We start from the raw sequence: 16,642 nt of genomic DNA, 5'->3' as shown, positions 1-16,642 counted from the left end.
TATCTGTCAAACATCACGATTTCAGAGGTGTCCTATGGGTTCCCAGTTCATTCTGCAGCATTTCAATGATCATAAAACATGCAGCCAGAGTCACAAATATCTATTTTCAGTGACAAGAAGAACAATGAGTCCTGCAACAGATGGTATCTCTGTCCTACCTGTCATACCTGAAAAAAACTGTGTAAATGTATCAAAGAGAACTGGTGCAGTTTTAAAGGGTTATTGCACCAAATCTAGTCAATGTACCACTTATAAATTCATCCTAAAGCTTCTGTCTTGTAGGTCAAACAGAATGTATATTGAATTTTCTGCAAAAAATAAAAAAAATACAGCAGTCATAGCTGAGATCTACTGTCAAAGAGTGAATTTATCACTTCAGTGAACAAGGGAGTAAGGCAGAACAATCTAAACCCTTCAATTAGATGTTGCTGCTTCTTCTTATCATTATTGTTGTGTTTGTGAAACTCAAAATGCATAAATGGAGCTGACAATGAAACAGCATATTAAAAAACTGTCCTAGATTTTCACTGTGTGGCGAGTATTTGAGATGACTGGGTAATTATAATGCCCAAACTGGCTGCTTTTTGAGACAGATGTTGTGTTCACGAATCTTTAAGCAGGTCAGATACTCAAACTGACTGCAAAATGAGACAAGAGGTCTCTCAGCCACAGTCAAGGTTCTCTGCTCTGACAAGAGAGCAGATGGCCGTTTGTGGAAATAACAAACCAGATCAAAGGGAGAAAGAGTCAGAGGACTGCAGCTCATCCTCTCACGCAGATCTCCTTTTCGTGTTGTCACTTGAAAAATGTTTCGATCAAAACAGGAAAAAGAAAAATTTTGCAAACCTTTTTTTAATCAACTTGCACTACTGCATTTCGAGCAGATGATCTTGTAACTGGCATGCTGTATACACACCAAAATACTCTGTCTGGCACTTTGTGTGACCCTCTGTTGAACTGTGGCAAATTACAGAACGGCTCAGTGAATTCAGATACTCCTATGACTGCTTGGTGTAGGAGTGCATGCATGCATGTCTCTGTGTGTTTTTTACAGCCCTTGAACTGAAAAATTAGTATTTCACCCTGACAGAAATTGGATTGTGTGTATCTGATGCCATTTTTAAAATAAGCACTTAAATATATAAAATAAGAAACAATATTGTAAGAGGTCTGTAAATTTGTTTTACTGTATGTATCTAAATCAGAGTTGAAATGTGACCGAAAGCAAAGCAGTGAAAGCAGACAGTTAGTGGTGGTTTGTCAGTTGTTATCTGTCACATTCAGAGAAGAATGCATTATCTAACAGGAAAAACAGCTTCTACACCCCCAGAAAACACTTCAAATAAACAAAACAATATATAACCTCTGAGTTAACTGTTCATCAGAGGAGAGTGCTTCACCTCTTCCACCTGGCATGATAAACTGCTGTAAAGTTAGCTGTATATTCATGTGCATGTCCATAGATAGATCACTACAAAAATACAACCGCAATACTAAAAAACTACCATTGGACGTGTCTACAATATAGATACAGCACACTTACATAGAGCAAAGTCAGTTTTAAAGGCATTAAAACTATACAGTAGTGATTTTACTTTATTATTGAACCTGCCAGCTGCATCTCAAAAACACAGGCAGGGTTGTTATCTTAAAAAGGGTGTAGTGTGCCAAATGACTAGACATCCTAATGTGCAGATGGTGGCAAGAATAAAAATACAAATTTGATAGATGTGCAGATACACATGAATGAATTGAATCTCTTATAAAAGGACACTGAGGGAAAACAGAAAACACTGCTTCATGATGTTGTTATATGACAGATGTTTTTTTTTCAATAAAAGGGGCTTTTATGAATAATATACATTTATTTAAATGTTCAGTCCATCTGGATAATGTAGCTGATCTCATGGGAATGAACACTCCTCTGGCCAGAGTTAATCTCTGGCTGGCCTTTTTCAATTCACATCAGTGTAAAGAATGTATACATTTTCATGCAGGGCATTACATACATTACTCACCAACATATCATGAATACAAATACAAACAAATAAGGATGTACATGCAAACACATTTTGGTCCTTTTCTTAAACATAAGCACTATCAAGGGAAAGTAGCTTCCAGCAAACACCAATATTCCTGCTTCATTTCTGAATAGAATCCAGCTAGTATACCATAAAATAACATTCCAATGACACGTTTTCCATAATTGGTCGAAAACTGTAAAAATAGCAATCCTTCACAAAATCCTCTGTGACTAGACATGACATTCTGTCAAAAAAAATTCTAAGATCTGAGCTTAAAATCGTGACATTTCATCAAATTTTAAAAATTCAGTTGTCCTCAGCAGAACTGTGAAGCCATTAGTGACTCAGCTGCGGCCAACAGTCACGGCTGAACTGGGCTGAACTGCAGGCTGTGCTTACACAGAGCAGACTGGGTCAAGTATGGAAAACAACAAAACATGTGGTAGTAAAATATGTATAGCATGTAGCGTGACCTATTTTGCAGTGTTAGCAACACGTGTGGGCAAATAGTAAAAATGAATACATTTATCTCTACTTCTAGCCCTGGTTATACTGTTTCTATAGAGGTGCAGGGCTTGAAACCCACAGCAAGTAAGAATGTGACAGAAGAAAAAGAAAAACACCAAGAAACTGTTTGAAAAATTACAAATATGATTAGAGGCACCAAGAGTCTAATAATCTTATAATTCATCTGTTGAAGTAAGATGTTAATAGAGGAACATTGTGAAAATTGTATGGGTCATAATGCAGAGGACTGTAAATAACTCAAGTGGGCAATATCCATTGGCATGAATGGGATGCCATTGTGAAACACTGTTCCAATCCATTTCCTTCAGTACACCCATCGCTTCTTCAAATGCGCCATCCCACTCTACCAGAAAATAGTTCTAATGAAAATCTAGCTGTCTGTCCTGTGGGAGAAGTGAGATATAGGTAGTCCTTATAGATTTTACCTGAGGCAGTGGAAGCTAAAAGTGGATAAAAAAAATGATGGATCGCGTCTCAGTTTCTCTAAAGGTTTATGTTGTAACTCACAAATAGAAACTGGATCGGTATACAGATCAGCAGTGGGTAGCTGTACATAGACTTGGAAGAGGTGTGGCAGGGTTGATGCAATCACAGAGAAATTAACTTTATTAATCAATGTGTTGCATCCATGTTCATGTATAGATAAACCTGATGTGATGCATTTAGAATTTGTATGCATGAAATTCCTTTACTGCTTGCTTTTTCTTCAGATTAAATATATCATGCCCAACTTGGATGTTGGATAAAGCAGCAGGAACAGGGAGCCTTATTTTGTTGCAGCTCTCACATGCTGTAGAAATTACAACTGTCCAGTGACAAATGCAGGGTGTCAGAGAACAAGCCTTTCCTTACTAAATAACACTAGTTTGCTGGTGTTAGAAAAAAAGAACGAATTGTTTTCTTACCGGAGACAGTCCTGACGATCTCAGAAGTGTTCCTCAGGCCCACGAAGGAGAACTGGTAGAGCCTCCAGGAGCGAATGTCCCCAACCTCCACTGAGCTCCTCTTCCACTTATACACAATCTCCTCCCTGGGGTAGCCATCTGAAGAAGACAGAACAGTACAAATGATGCAGAGCTTAGTTTGAAACTCTGAGAAGAGTAAAGCTCAGTGCAAAAACAACAAAATGTTTTTCAAAGACTTTAACATACATCCCTTTAAGGAAAATATCTTAAGACTTGACTGCTTAGATATGCTCGCTGTTACAAAAAAGAACAAGAAGGAAAAAACAATGCGGTGCAACACTGTTCAATAGAAAACAAAAACACAACACAGTCTGTTTTATTTTAGAGTAATCCATACCCACAAAGTCAGCTTGCAAATAAACCTTTTCATGAAAGAACCATTATGTAACGGACTCCTGCACAACCTGTTGATGATATACTATTTCCATCTGTAAGGAGAAGGCTTCTTTCTCACTTGAATACTGAGCTGACTTAAAAACAAAAATTACACCATTGATCTATGGCCACAGATGAGTGGGAATGCAGTAATTTTATTACCTCCACTGCATACTACGGCTGCACGATAGCAATCTTTTCTACAAGTGGTTCGCTTAGACGAGCAGATGCAATGTCATAATCCAATCATGTTTATGAGTATTGAATGTTTGTCTGGCATCCGAATTTAGAATAAAAAAGGCATAGCTGATCATGTTTTAATCTAATTGCAACAACTTGACTAAACAACTTCCTCAGTGCAGGTGTCAAAATCTGCCTGTCGCCATCTTCAGCCAATCCTCTTTAGATTTCAATCTAGTGCAGTCTTCAGAGCAGCTGATGGAGGAGTATCTTGAATAATGCACATAAAACTTTCCTCAGTCTAAACTTTAAATGATTTTTATGACTAAAGTGCTCTCAGACATCCAGGAATGCTCGACCTCAAAGGAGCAGGGGATGAAAGGCTCCTTCACTGGTAATGCATTCACGAGACATCATTGATTCAGCATCTTTTTTTGGAAACTAGAACAATGCTGCTCCAGCTGTATGCCATGAATTTACCTTGAACCTAATAGTATTGTTGTAAAAAAAAAAAGTGTATCCTGTGTTTCTGTAAATTATCCAATCAAATATAATGTGGTCAGATCTGATCTAATTGTATTCAAAACCACTGCTACAGTGGCTTCACTGAAACATCTACCATGCTTTGTTGCTTTGTGGCACGTGTTGTGTGAAAATATGCCGCGTGATAAATTGCTGCACACTGCTCTGCCCGCTACTTCTGAGATCGAGCTCATGTACTGTACATCAAGCAATTTTCAAAGTTCTCAAAACATCCATGGCTTTCATCAAATTTAAATGAATGCCTCTGTTCCATTTTTAGGCCTGCTACCCCCTCGCTTTCTCTTTCTTGTGCTCTGCAGCTATTTAGGAAGCCTTTTCTCTGGAGAATATCCCATGGTGCCTCTCTCTGTAGATCCATAGCGGCCTCATTAGCATAACTTACCCCCCATCCACTCCTCGCATAGAGGGACTGACTCATCTGGACTTGTGTCATTTTTTGAAATGCCTTGTAGAACAGTATTGACAAAGTGCAGAAAAATCACTCAGAAGTGCCTTTGGTCGAGTTGGCAATGATAAATCCATCATTAAATCCCTTTCCTGAATGCCAGCACATACTGTGAATGAAAGAACGAATGAATGAACTATATAACCCTCTGAACTCCAGGCAGTTTCTGGGTGCTTTTTTTTTTTTTGCTTCTGTCAAATTGTTACTCACTGTGGATTCATTTTTCACTGCGGTATAGAGCCAAAGTCATGCTGGTTGTATGGACACGACATAACCATGGGTGGAAGAATTCAGAATTGTCTTTTGTGTAGTATGACACAGTTGTCATGAATCATAAAAAATGAGAAAAGGGAACCTGAATTTCTTTGATAAATGATTAGCCAAAAAGTCCCTGTGACTGTCACAGCTGAGTCACTAAGGACTTCACAGTTGAGCTGAGGAGCATAGATTTATTTATTTATATATTTTTTAACAGAATCTGATTACAGTTTCGTTGTGGCCAATTTTAAATTTGACATTTTAAAGACGGATTCAAATGTTTTTGATGAAATATGAAGAGTTTAAGCTTTGATTTGGATAGTTTTTTTCAGAAGTATTGTGTTTTACTAATACCATACATTGTATCTACTGCACATGCAAACCTATTTTCATCAGTGCATAAATTCACATGTGACTCATTTCACTATTTTTCAAGTGGTTAGAGTGCTCCGAAAGAAGTCATGAAATTGCTGCAGCTTAAATTCATTTCCTTTGGCCTATTGGATAATTATTCCTTAAACAGTGCTCATATGTCGCTTGTTTATGGCCACATTCCATGTGTGTGTGCATTTTAGATGAGACGGAGGAAGTCAGGGAGGAGTAAACAGTACGATATCAGCATATGGCCAAACTTACAGCTTGAAAACTCCAGGGGACATGAGTGCTCATCCATTGGGAAGTTGTTCAGTTTAAGCTGGCACTCAGCATCGATGGTCAACCTGCAGAGACAAAAAAAAAAAAAAAAGCATTAATTATATGTATATTTGGACACACTCGCATTACATATTTACCAGCCTGTCACAAAACACTGCGTGGTGAAAAACTCAGAATTAACGACCAAACCTTATCACTAATGACACGAGGGATTATTCATTAAAATTTTTTTAAAAACAAAATTGATGTTTTTCACAGCAACACACTTGTCTCTTTTTTTTTCACACTTGAGGGAGTTTGAAGGCAAAGTCATTAAACTTCCTCTTAATGAGAGAATGACCTTAAATGACTTTACCCATCCTTGCACTTGCTATTGTCATGTATCATTGTGCTCTGAATCACAGCGGTCATCCTAATTAACCAATGGTTAAGTTCCGAGTTCCTTAACAAATTAATGAAGTGGAGGGGTAGTGTTCTGCATAGGAGAACATCCATCACAGCTTGATTGAGTCCAGAAGACTTCACTTTCTCTCCTATTATCACAAATGATATATTGCGGTGTCAGTGCAAATGTCTGCTTTATTTATGATGGCACACAAACATAGTAATAAGCACAATTAATATCTCCCTTTTAATCAACCAACCAACCTGTTTTACATGCGTCACATCGTTCTTTGTTAGTTCCAAGGGTATTACAGTCAATAACGGTCTATTGGCAGGCATGTGGTCAGACTTATCGCTAGGCAACTAGTACTCTGACTCCCGACATGTAGGATACAGGTATATGCAGGTTTTCTTCGCTAACACTAACCACACTGTTAATTTCAAGTTTACTACTGAAATAATACCTTAGAACAAACTATAAACTATATACTTCATTCCACAGCACCCAAACACATAGTTTTTCTTGCATGCAAATTAACGTCAAACTTAAAATGCTAAAATTAATATTTTACACAGCCTGTTCTGGCTTTAAATGGTTGGGTACTTCAGAGTACTTCTACAGTATTATTTGTTGCTTGTGATGGACTCTTGGAAGAGTAGGAAGCCCCTTATTGGCCATAAATGAATGTCAAAATATAAGAAATAATAAAAATGTTGGAAAAAAAAAAAAAAGCTACAGTTGTTTCTTATTCAAACTTGGAATTAAACGGGGTGAGTTGCCATATTTTTTCACTGTTATGTGTAAGTTTTTCTTTCTTTCTGACAAAACTAGAATTAATTGTTCAGCTTTCTTTCCAAGATAGGAAAAAAAAAAAAATTTAGTTTAAACCTGCTGTGTGGAACTTTTGTCTCCCCCTACTGGAAATGAGACTAACTACGCAGGCACTGTTGATATGTTACCATGTGTGCCTCACCCTCATGCGTTTTCTTTTTTAGACTAAAATCCTCATCTGAATGCAGAGTTTCTTGTTTATCTGGAGCAACAAAACCAATCACTGCCAGTCAACGTAAAACGCCTTCCTCCTGGTTTTTCACTGCCGATGTATAAAAAAGGAACATTAGCTGTCAAGGAGTCAGATAAACAATAATTGGAAGAAATATGTTGACTTAACTTTTAGTGTTTGTGAGATGTGTAACCAGTGAAATAGTGCTGCAGGTAAGGCATCGTTTGAGACCATAAATTGATGACTACTAATCATGTAAAATCATTTTACTGGGAACTGGTTAAAAAAAAAAAAGAACAACAATACTGATGATCAGAAAAATGCTGAATATTGGATCCAATAACCAGCCAGATCGACAATACATGGAAACATCACCGCATAAACCAGGTTTAAAACTTTGTTATATTGCACAAGACAGACAGATTTAACTGGCACTGATAGGCTTATTCTACATAGTATAAACTCCAAGGCTTGAAAGTAACAGATGTTCATTCATATGTACAAATCCTGCATGTTAGATTTGAGCTGTAATTAGAAGAACTTTCTCTTATCATTTAGCCACAATCTATGTACACAATAATAACTGACAATGTAATTTTTCACTATGAAAAATGGTAGCAATAGCTGGTAAGTCAAGTAATTCTAAGCCTTCAATTGTCTCTTGAATCAAACTGTCACACAGTTGCAGGTGAAATAGGTGAAGCAGAAGATCCATTACTCATATCTCATCTCAGACACCGTTTTACCTGAGGGTGTAGAGTATTCGTCCATCATTCCAGATCCTCAGCATGCGATTGGGTGTGGTAATCCAGTGGGCATCGGCCTTCTTAGAGTTGCGAAAGAAAGTGTCTGGGATCCAGATCTTCCCGACCATGTTGCTGTTGAGACGCAGGACCTTCATTGTGCTGTTGAATTTTAACCTTCTGTCGTACCAGGTCTGAGCAAAGAATATGTCGATGGTGTATTCCTGATGGCACAAAGCACAGTTTTATGTGAATTAACCTCAGTTTAAAAGCTGAACATACTCTACACATGAGATAAAAATCTCTGTCAGGGAAAGAAAACCCTGCAAACTGTATCGCTTGTATCCAGCACTGTCGACAATGTCAGCTCAAAAAGCACTCGTCTGTTTCTCTGCTTGAGGGGAACTTTTCTACAGAAACTTAATGCTGGAATTTAGATTTGCAAGCACTTTTTCTTTCGACAAGACGGTGTATAATTCAGGCCAAGAAGTCCTTTTGTCCCTACTAAAGAGCACTGTTGTAAAAGACCATCTTGACGCCCTCAACCTGAAAATTAAATGTTCACCGGGGCAATTAATAACTCCCATTGTTAGACTGAAGTATTACCCAACCTCATAACTTGCTGCCTTGGCAGCAGTTTGTCCTGAGCTTTGACAAAACTTGCGTCTCCTATTCAGGCCTTGTAAGAACGGTGTTAGAACATATATATGAAGGAGGGAAACCTAGGAAATGGAGACATGGCCAGGGTTGAAGAGCTAAGAGCAAAGGTGAGATGTGATCTGATGTGAAAGGGAAAAGTGAGGCAGTCAAAGAGAGGGAGCTCTCAGTGTTATTTATTTTGTTATTTGGATTGGTGAGCCTTCAGGTTCAAAGTGAAGTACAGCAGGATAGGGCAAAAAATGGGGATTTGTGTGCAAGAGGGCATAGAAGCATTAACTTCCTGACAAAGCTTAGCTCGACAATAAAGTCTAAATCCATGCCAAAGAGTTCTAAACGAGATTTGAAAAATATTTCCACCAGGCAACATTCCTATCCTTTTTTTCCCACCCCTGCAAGAGGCAGATAGACAGTTCAAATCCAATAAGGAGAGAAAAGTTGAATGCCTTAGGATCTTCATCTGGGCCCCACTGAGAAGCATTTACTTTTTTGTGTTAACCTACATATAGTCTCGGATGAATCGCACTTCCAGTTCAAACTGCTGCACATATCTAAGAGCAGCTAAGTAACTGTTCAGCTCTCATGGCTACAAGGCATAAATTTCTGATTCCTTTTCTTCTTCAAATTTTGACCTTTCTCTCTGTTTGTCTGTCCCACTCCTCCCTCTCTCTCACACGAGTTGCAACTTTGCCATATATCAAAGATTTCCAACACATAATTGAGAAATCAAAATTGTGCTCATGCTAAGATGCACGCCCCCGCACCATCAGTCTATTCTCTACTCTCCAGAAAAAAAACGGCCAACCTCACCACATTTGTCATGTCAGAGTGTGAATGCACTGGCCCGACCACACGTATTACATATGAATGTGAGGCAATCAGTCAACCTTTCATGTCAGCAGAATGCCCTCATCACACACGCAGCCGTGCATGCACGCAGACTCGCTAATGTGAGCACAAACACAGACTTTCGAACTGATTCCATCAAAGCTTCTCTCCCAGCATCACTGTGACTGCAGTTATTGAGAGTGGGTGTTTTAGCTAAGACTGAGTGAAATGGAACGCCATCGCCATGTAGAACAGACTGCTCTGCAGAATTACAATAGAGGTTGGCTCTCAGCAAGGACATGCAACACTGACAATGACACCAAAACAATGCTGATTTAAAATCGGCAAGAGACTCTCAATTTCCAGTTCTTTCCTCCCCTTTTTATTTCTATTTTCTCTCCTCTACCCATACCCGTTCTACCCTATTTTGGTTGTCACTTGTGCATTACAGCTGTATATTTCCTAATTTCACATTACAAGAGGTAATCAGGACATGGAGTAGGGTCTTCCCAGATGAATCAGCCAAAATGTTGCACTTCCAACATTTTCAATTCTAAAGCTGTGACTCACTAATAGGAATACACTGACAGGATTTTTGGAAGATGATACAAATAACCAGCTCTCCCACACATATTGGCAAACAGAAATGTGCAGTTGTGTAATGTTGGACTGACTTGACTTGGCAAATAACAAGGTGGTTAAAAAATAACATGATTTTGTTGTGTTTATTCTATGTTGCCACCAACTGCGCTGTCTCAGAAATACAAGAGCCTCGTAGAGATTATGGGGAAAAAAAAAACAAAATAAATAAACTTGCATTAAAGTAACATTCATAGAAAAACAACAGTGCTGCAGACGGTGAGAAGAAATACATTTCATGCAGCCAGTTCTGTGCTTTCACCAGCACAATGTTTGCCTCCTACTATAATGACAGACAGATGATCTAAAGCCCAAAGAAAATCTTGCCTTCAAACCAGACCCAAGGAAAATCACAAATTGTTCTATTTATTTGAACAAACCACAAAAAGCTGGAACAGGTGACACCTCAGATTGTTGCTGATGCATTTCTTGGCAAATATAAAGTGAGAAGATCTTAGGATTTGCCAGTGCACGCAGCCATTTGCAAATATGCTGTTTTGAGTTCTGGCCTGTGTGTTGAAACACAACATGGGTACCTGTTAGTCAGTATTCCTTATTCAAGAATATGAGCTGAACTAAATGGAGCACATTCATCCATTTATCCAAAGGCCAGAGCAGTTGTTAAGAAGCTGACTGACAGTGGCATTGTGTTGCTACAGTACAGGGGCAGTGGAACAGAGTCGTGATTGAACCAACCAACCGTGCCTGGCATCAAACATACACTATGCCTCTACTTTCTTTAGCAAGTCACTAAATCCTGGCCAAAGCCACTCTCTGGATAAAGACAAACACAAATTTGCCTCTCGCTCTTCGTCAAGTATTCAGTTTCAGTCTATTATTAATAACACTGTTGACACATTGACATTATATTTTAATGTCACTTACCATATTGATGGCATTTACTGGACCGATGCTGTTGACAAACATGTCTGTGTGGATCACTGTTGGCTTGACTGCAAAGGAGCACAGAAAAATACATTTTAAAGAGAAGAAATAATTGTCTTTGCACTTGCATGACAATTTTCAGGCAGGTGTAGTTGTAGCACAAGTAACTGAAGAAAAAGATCGAAAATAAGCACCCTGTAGTGAATGTAAGTGAATGTGTGACTATAAAGCTGATGGAACACATCACTGTTCAGTTAACTTGCAGTGCATGTTGTCCAATGCATACCGTGTAAACAGATTCATGCTAATTTTGCCATAGATGCTTGTCATGTATCAAATTTGCAATATTCTCTTTAAAATGAAGTCGTAGGCTGTAACAATTCATTTTAAAAAATAATTTATTTGGAACACAAAAATGCAAATAGAAAGTGGCTGTGGAGAAAGACCTGGCAATGAGCAACCCAAGTCTCCTATCAACTGGATTTTTTTTCAAAATCTTAAACAGAGAAAACAGAACAAAAAAAATCTTTGAAGAATTCAATGTTTTAGAGGAGACAGACTCAGTCACTGTTGAGGAAATTCTAAGTAAAAGAGATGTTACCTAATACGGCATTCAATTCACTCCATTCAACCACACAGTAATTTTGTGGCATTAAGTAATCCCACCATTTTTGACCACAATAACAAATTACCAGTATTTTACTAGTTCTAAGATATACCAGATAGTACTACTGAAATAGAAACTCTGGGTCAAATGTACCTTTGCTGTTGAGGAGGCTACATCAGAGCCTACAGGCCTAACTTCCTTGCCAAACAGGTTTCCTGCCAATGCCACAGCTAAACTCCTGCCACAATGTCTTTTTGCCCTCTGAAAAAATCCCATCTATCCTTTTGACTCTGCTCCCCTCTATAAGTGGTCATTTTTCAACAAACAAATATGCCACATTGCACTAGAGCAACTGTTAAATGCCTGATCTTTAATTGAGGATAATTCTTTTTCTAAGGAAACTAGTGCATGCACAATTAATTGCATGTACTATACGCTTTTCATGTATGTAAATAAGTAAGTAAATAAATTATGGTTGTTTGTGCACCTGCTTGTGCGCCATCTGTCCACCACTGTGCAATACACCGCTCGCTGTCTACTGCCTTGGCTGCTCTAGTGAGATAGAGAGGGAGGCATCAGACAAAGCGTAGCTGAGGAAATTCGACAGCTTGGTGTCAAATGGACATCCATGCTCTGTCGGAGCTTCTTGAGTTAGCCTGGATCAGCTTCTACACTTTGCTATCTAATGTTTATGGATGGCTGGACACTACGTCTGAGAGGAGAGTCAGGTTAAGACTCAGCTGGCCCCAAGGCTTGATGCGGGAGCTGTAGTGAGTGTGAGAGATAGACTGAGGGAGTGAGTGCAGGTTTGCATCCATTTTTCATGTCACCGACAGGCAAACATGAATGTGCATTCCACTCCCATCCCTCCAGACAGCACTCACACATGCAGGGTGGTGCACACCGATGCAATGCTCTTAATAGTCGGGCTCACATATTGTTCTCAGCAAGTAACTGTGGTAGATGACAATTTGTTGAAAATTTGCAAGACAAATAGAATCCTGGACTAGATTATAAGCAAAACCATGAAGTTGTGGGACTTGCATGAATACAATCTAATAGCAAATTTAATTTTCTTATTTCATGCAGCCAGCTGGAGAGTGGATCTCTCTCATAGATACAAAACAAGGTGCCAAAGAAACCTTATTCCAACATGCCAGTAAACATAAAGTGACTACGCAAAAATTTCAAACTTGCTGTTTGAAACAACATAATACATGCCAATACACCCACTACAGGCATTGTGGTAAAAGGCTGATCAAATTAGCTCACAGATTCTGATCATCACCATGCATGTGCTCCTGCTCTCCATGTTTGTGAATGCATTGATTTTTTTTAAACTAAAAAATGAGCTTGATCAGTGCCGTGGATGTATCTTTTCTCAGCGTTTCTCTGTCCAATTTGCTTCAGTTTTCATATGTACACTAGACTCCGGGCCCATTAAAATTAAATGAGCAGCACAATGCACTTCAAAGGGAAGCTGTGGCACAATCAGCGATTAATCTAAATCCACAGCATTGCAGCGCTCTGAGGAGTGGAGGAGAAACTTCGCTTTGCTTTGGCATGGTTGGTTGGTTGGTGGCTCACATGACAGTATATCCAGCTAATTATAACCCCCGTGTAGATGTGTAGCTTGGTAGCAGCTGGGAGACCAACACTGAGAGAGCGAGATCATAGCGCATTTGAAGATGATGGTTGAGACAGTGGCAGCCAGCCGCCCGGCTACGGAGCTGCTCCCTTGGCTGAAGCTGCAACTCAAAGCAGATCTGAGCTGCTCTTCAATTTTCTCACACAGACCCACTTCCATCGTCTCAAGAATATAGATGATGCCCTTCGTGAAATGTGTCTCATCATATGCGGCAGAGTGCTCATTGTGCAGTATATGGAAAAGCCATGAATCCTGACTAGTGTCAAGGATTTGCTATACATCATCTGCTTTTATCTTGTGCCACCATTTCAGTGAATTCATTAGTCATGTTTAAAAGCTTTGAGTTGTGCATCAAATCATCTTCCCAGCTAGCACACTTGACCATGTTTTCAGTTAGGAGGCCAGTTGTGTCCTTTTTTTTTTTTTTTTTTTTTTTTTTTTTAGCACTGTCATCATCAAATGGTTGTCTGAGCTCCTGCAAGAGAGGGGATAGAATTAAGGACGAATGGCATCAGAGGCAGGATCTTTGAGGGCTTAGCCCAGCCCAGAAATCTGTAGATTTTCCCTTGATCATTGCAGAACTGTCAAGTTATTTCAGAGTTAAATGAATGTATAATATGGGATGCTGAGCTTTACCAAAGATCCTGCTCAGGTACGTAGACTAGCTTTCACAACATGAAATCAAAATGAGCCCCAACATTGATGAAGCAGTCGTATGCTAGATTTTCTTTCAAAACTGACCAATCCTCATCTCATAGATTTTATTCCTGTTGTGTGACAAATACGAACTGTGAAAAACTGTGTTAACACTGTATCCTATCTGTCTATCCGATACATTCCTCTCTTTCCCCAACCTGAGCTTGTAGATGAGACAATGGCATTCTCACGTCCTGACTCATCTGCTTCTACAGCAGCAGGAGCTAACTCTTCATCCACCTCCTCTAGTCTCGCCTGCACCTCGCTGCCTTCATCCTTCTTTCTTTTTGAAAATACTTCTTAAATCCATAGCCTTCAGCTAGCTAGCTACCACCAGATACCAAAAATGACCAGGCATGTAACCAGTGCGCTCTCTTACTCTCTCCCACACCACAGTGTTGGGTAATCTAAAAACAAGGATGATTTGAATATGACATATGATCTGTTTTTCGAAGGAAGTGTACGGATCACACCATTAAATAAAAACCAGGGCTGTCAAAATGCCGTATTCTGCATGAACTAAGCAAAAGTGTGAACAGTAGTGACACAATTAGGACAACGCTCACTGGACACACCACATATCTTGGAGGTATAACCCATTTTGGAAACGGAATACAGTGTGGCAGACCAGGAATTGTGGTGAGCCGACCAGCAACCTAAAAACGCGTCAAAGCAGCACAGATGCGAATCATCACTTCTGGTCTGACTCTCTGAAAAAAAAAAAATCACAGCAATAACAGGATGCGGAGATTTGTGAGTTGGGCCTCAAGCTGAAATGATGGTCTTTGTCTCTAGGCAGTCATATGCATAACTTATCAACTGACAAGTTCACCTACATCTGTGGGAAGAATTGTGATGTACATCGATGATAGTGAGTCCTCTCCAAAAGATCATCATACTTGATTCTTTGGCCAGATCCCTGCTACATGAATTGACAAGCACGAGTGCTATAGTGGGTTGGCAAGCAGTCCACTGCTAGCCTATACAGTTTTATCATTATGTGACAGTGTGTGACAGATTCTGACTTTAGCCAGTTTCCTAAAAATGCTGACCCATGAATCAAATATTTAAGGGTGCTGAGCATCTCCCTGCTCTGCTCTTACAGATTGACGTGATAGGCTTATGCAGACAAGAGAGTGCTGCCCAGCTGTCTGTCAAAGTGATGGGAGCAAGCTACTTGTCTGCAGGTTTATGGAACCGTGACAGACGGCTCCCCTGACCAAAATACATGCATGTGCATATACACAGGCACACATACTTCACCCTCAGCCTCTTATACCCTGTATGCTGTGTATTTTATATACTCTTTTTGTTATGCCATGTCATTTGGTTTCAGCTGGCCTACTTTATCATCTCATGCCATTAAAAAGTCATTATTTTCATCATCATCATAAACTATGCAAGAGACACATTCAAATATGCATCAGGTGACATAAGTATTAATACGAGCTACCACCACTGGTAAAACAAATCACAAGCTGCTCTTTCATCTTAGATGTTCAATCCCAAGTCAAGTCCAAGAACGGAACTGTTCGGTGCCCATTTAGAATAATTTTATTAGTATTATAGTGGATTCAGTGAAATAACATAAGCTTTTCAAAGCATGGATTTGTTACTTCCAAATAACTTTTTCATATTTTAAAAGCAAACTAACTGAAAATGTCTTCATTGGTATGTCATTCCTTTGATTAGGATTGGGGTTTGGCAGCATTTTATTAAGTCTCAATGGACACATTAACCTCCCAATAGCCAAGTTTCATTCTAATCTTTCAGCAAGAAGCAAACATCATCAATGTTAACTAGCTAAAGAGGTGTTCTGCTACAGTGTGTGTTGTTTAACATGAAGAAAGAAACAGTCACTGTCTGCTAATGGGATATGAGAACCTTAGCAATCCATTTTTTTGTTTTTTGTGGGATGTAACTGACGTTTGATTTGAAGTCTATTGTCAGGAAAGTTATGACTTCAATAGATTTTTTTTTTTTGCTTTATGTTTGTACTTGGGAACAATATCGAAGGATTCAAAGCAAGTCATCTATTGCATGACAGAAACTTTACTTGATTTCTACGTCTGGTTGCTGCAGTATAACACTGTTGTTGTATGAAAATGTACTCCAATAATGGTAATTTTGACTTTTATTCACCGAAACTGCAGACTTGCATCTCTTTAGTTGTTGAAGGACACATCTGACTTGGTGATTTGTATTTATCATTTTTGCTGCCTTTTTTGGTCAAGACTTTCTTGAGAAAGAGAGACAAGAAAGATTTTATTCTCAATCAGCTGATTGAATAAAGTATAAAAAATAAAAATTGACCAGTATATTGACTATAGAGCTATGTCATCAACTAAACACAAGGCTCTGTTGTCAGCTCTTGAAAAACTGATGGGTTTTTTAGGCATTTTAAAAAATGGTTCCGCTAAGTATGAGCACATAAAGATATCAGTGGATGTATTTTTGAAGTATGTACTCAAAGTGTCTCCTCTCTGTTTGCACAAGTGCCTTACAATGCAATCTGTCAAACTGCCGCATGTTTTTGTATCCCAAAAAGGAGCCAGAGCTGTACAGAAAAGGACTATTCA

At 39.0% G+C, this 16,642-nt stretch overlaps 1 protein-coding gene across 4 annotated transcripts in view; it reads right to left on the bottom strand.

Moving 5' to 3' along the window:
- The window catches only part of gabrg2 (gamma-aminobutyric acid type A receptor subunit gamma2), a 50,741-nt gene that overhangs the window by 24,592 nt on the left and 9,507 nt on the right, over nt 1-16,642 (bottom strand). For all 4 annotated transcript variants that reach the window (XM_023281367.3, XM_023281368.3, XM_035953397.2 and 1 more), the window contains exons 3-6: nt 11,113-11,180; nt 8,107-8,327; nt 5,955-6,037; nt 3,458-3,595 (exon numbers count right to left, since the gene is read on the bottom strand). In XM_023281367.3, coding sequence (XP_023137135.1) covers nt 3,458-3,595; nt 5,955-6,037; nt 8,107-8,327; nt 11,113-11,180 — 510 coding nt within the window. The remainder of the gene's footprint in view (nt 1-3,457; nt 3,596-5,954; nt 6,038-8,106; nt 8,328-11,112; nt 11,181-16,642) is intronic.

This window comes from Amphiprion ocellaris, chromosome 14 (genome assembly GCF_022539595.1).
Source record: "Amphiprion ocellaris isolate individual 3 ecotype Okinawa chromosome 14, ASM2253959v1, whole genome shotgun sequence".
NCBI lineage: Eukaryota > Metazoa > Chordata > Actinopteri > Pomacentridae > Amphiprion > Amphiprion ocellaris.
The sequence above is the reverse complement of the archived record's forward strand: the minus strand, read 5'-3'. Positions and strand labels throughout refer to the sequence as shown.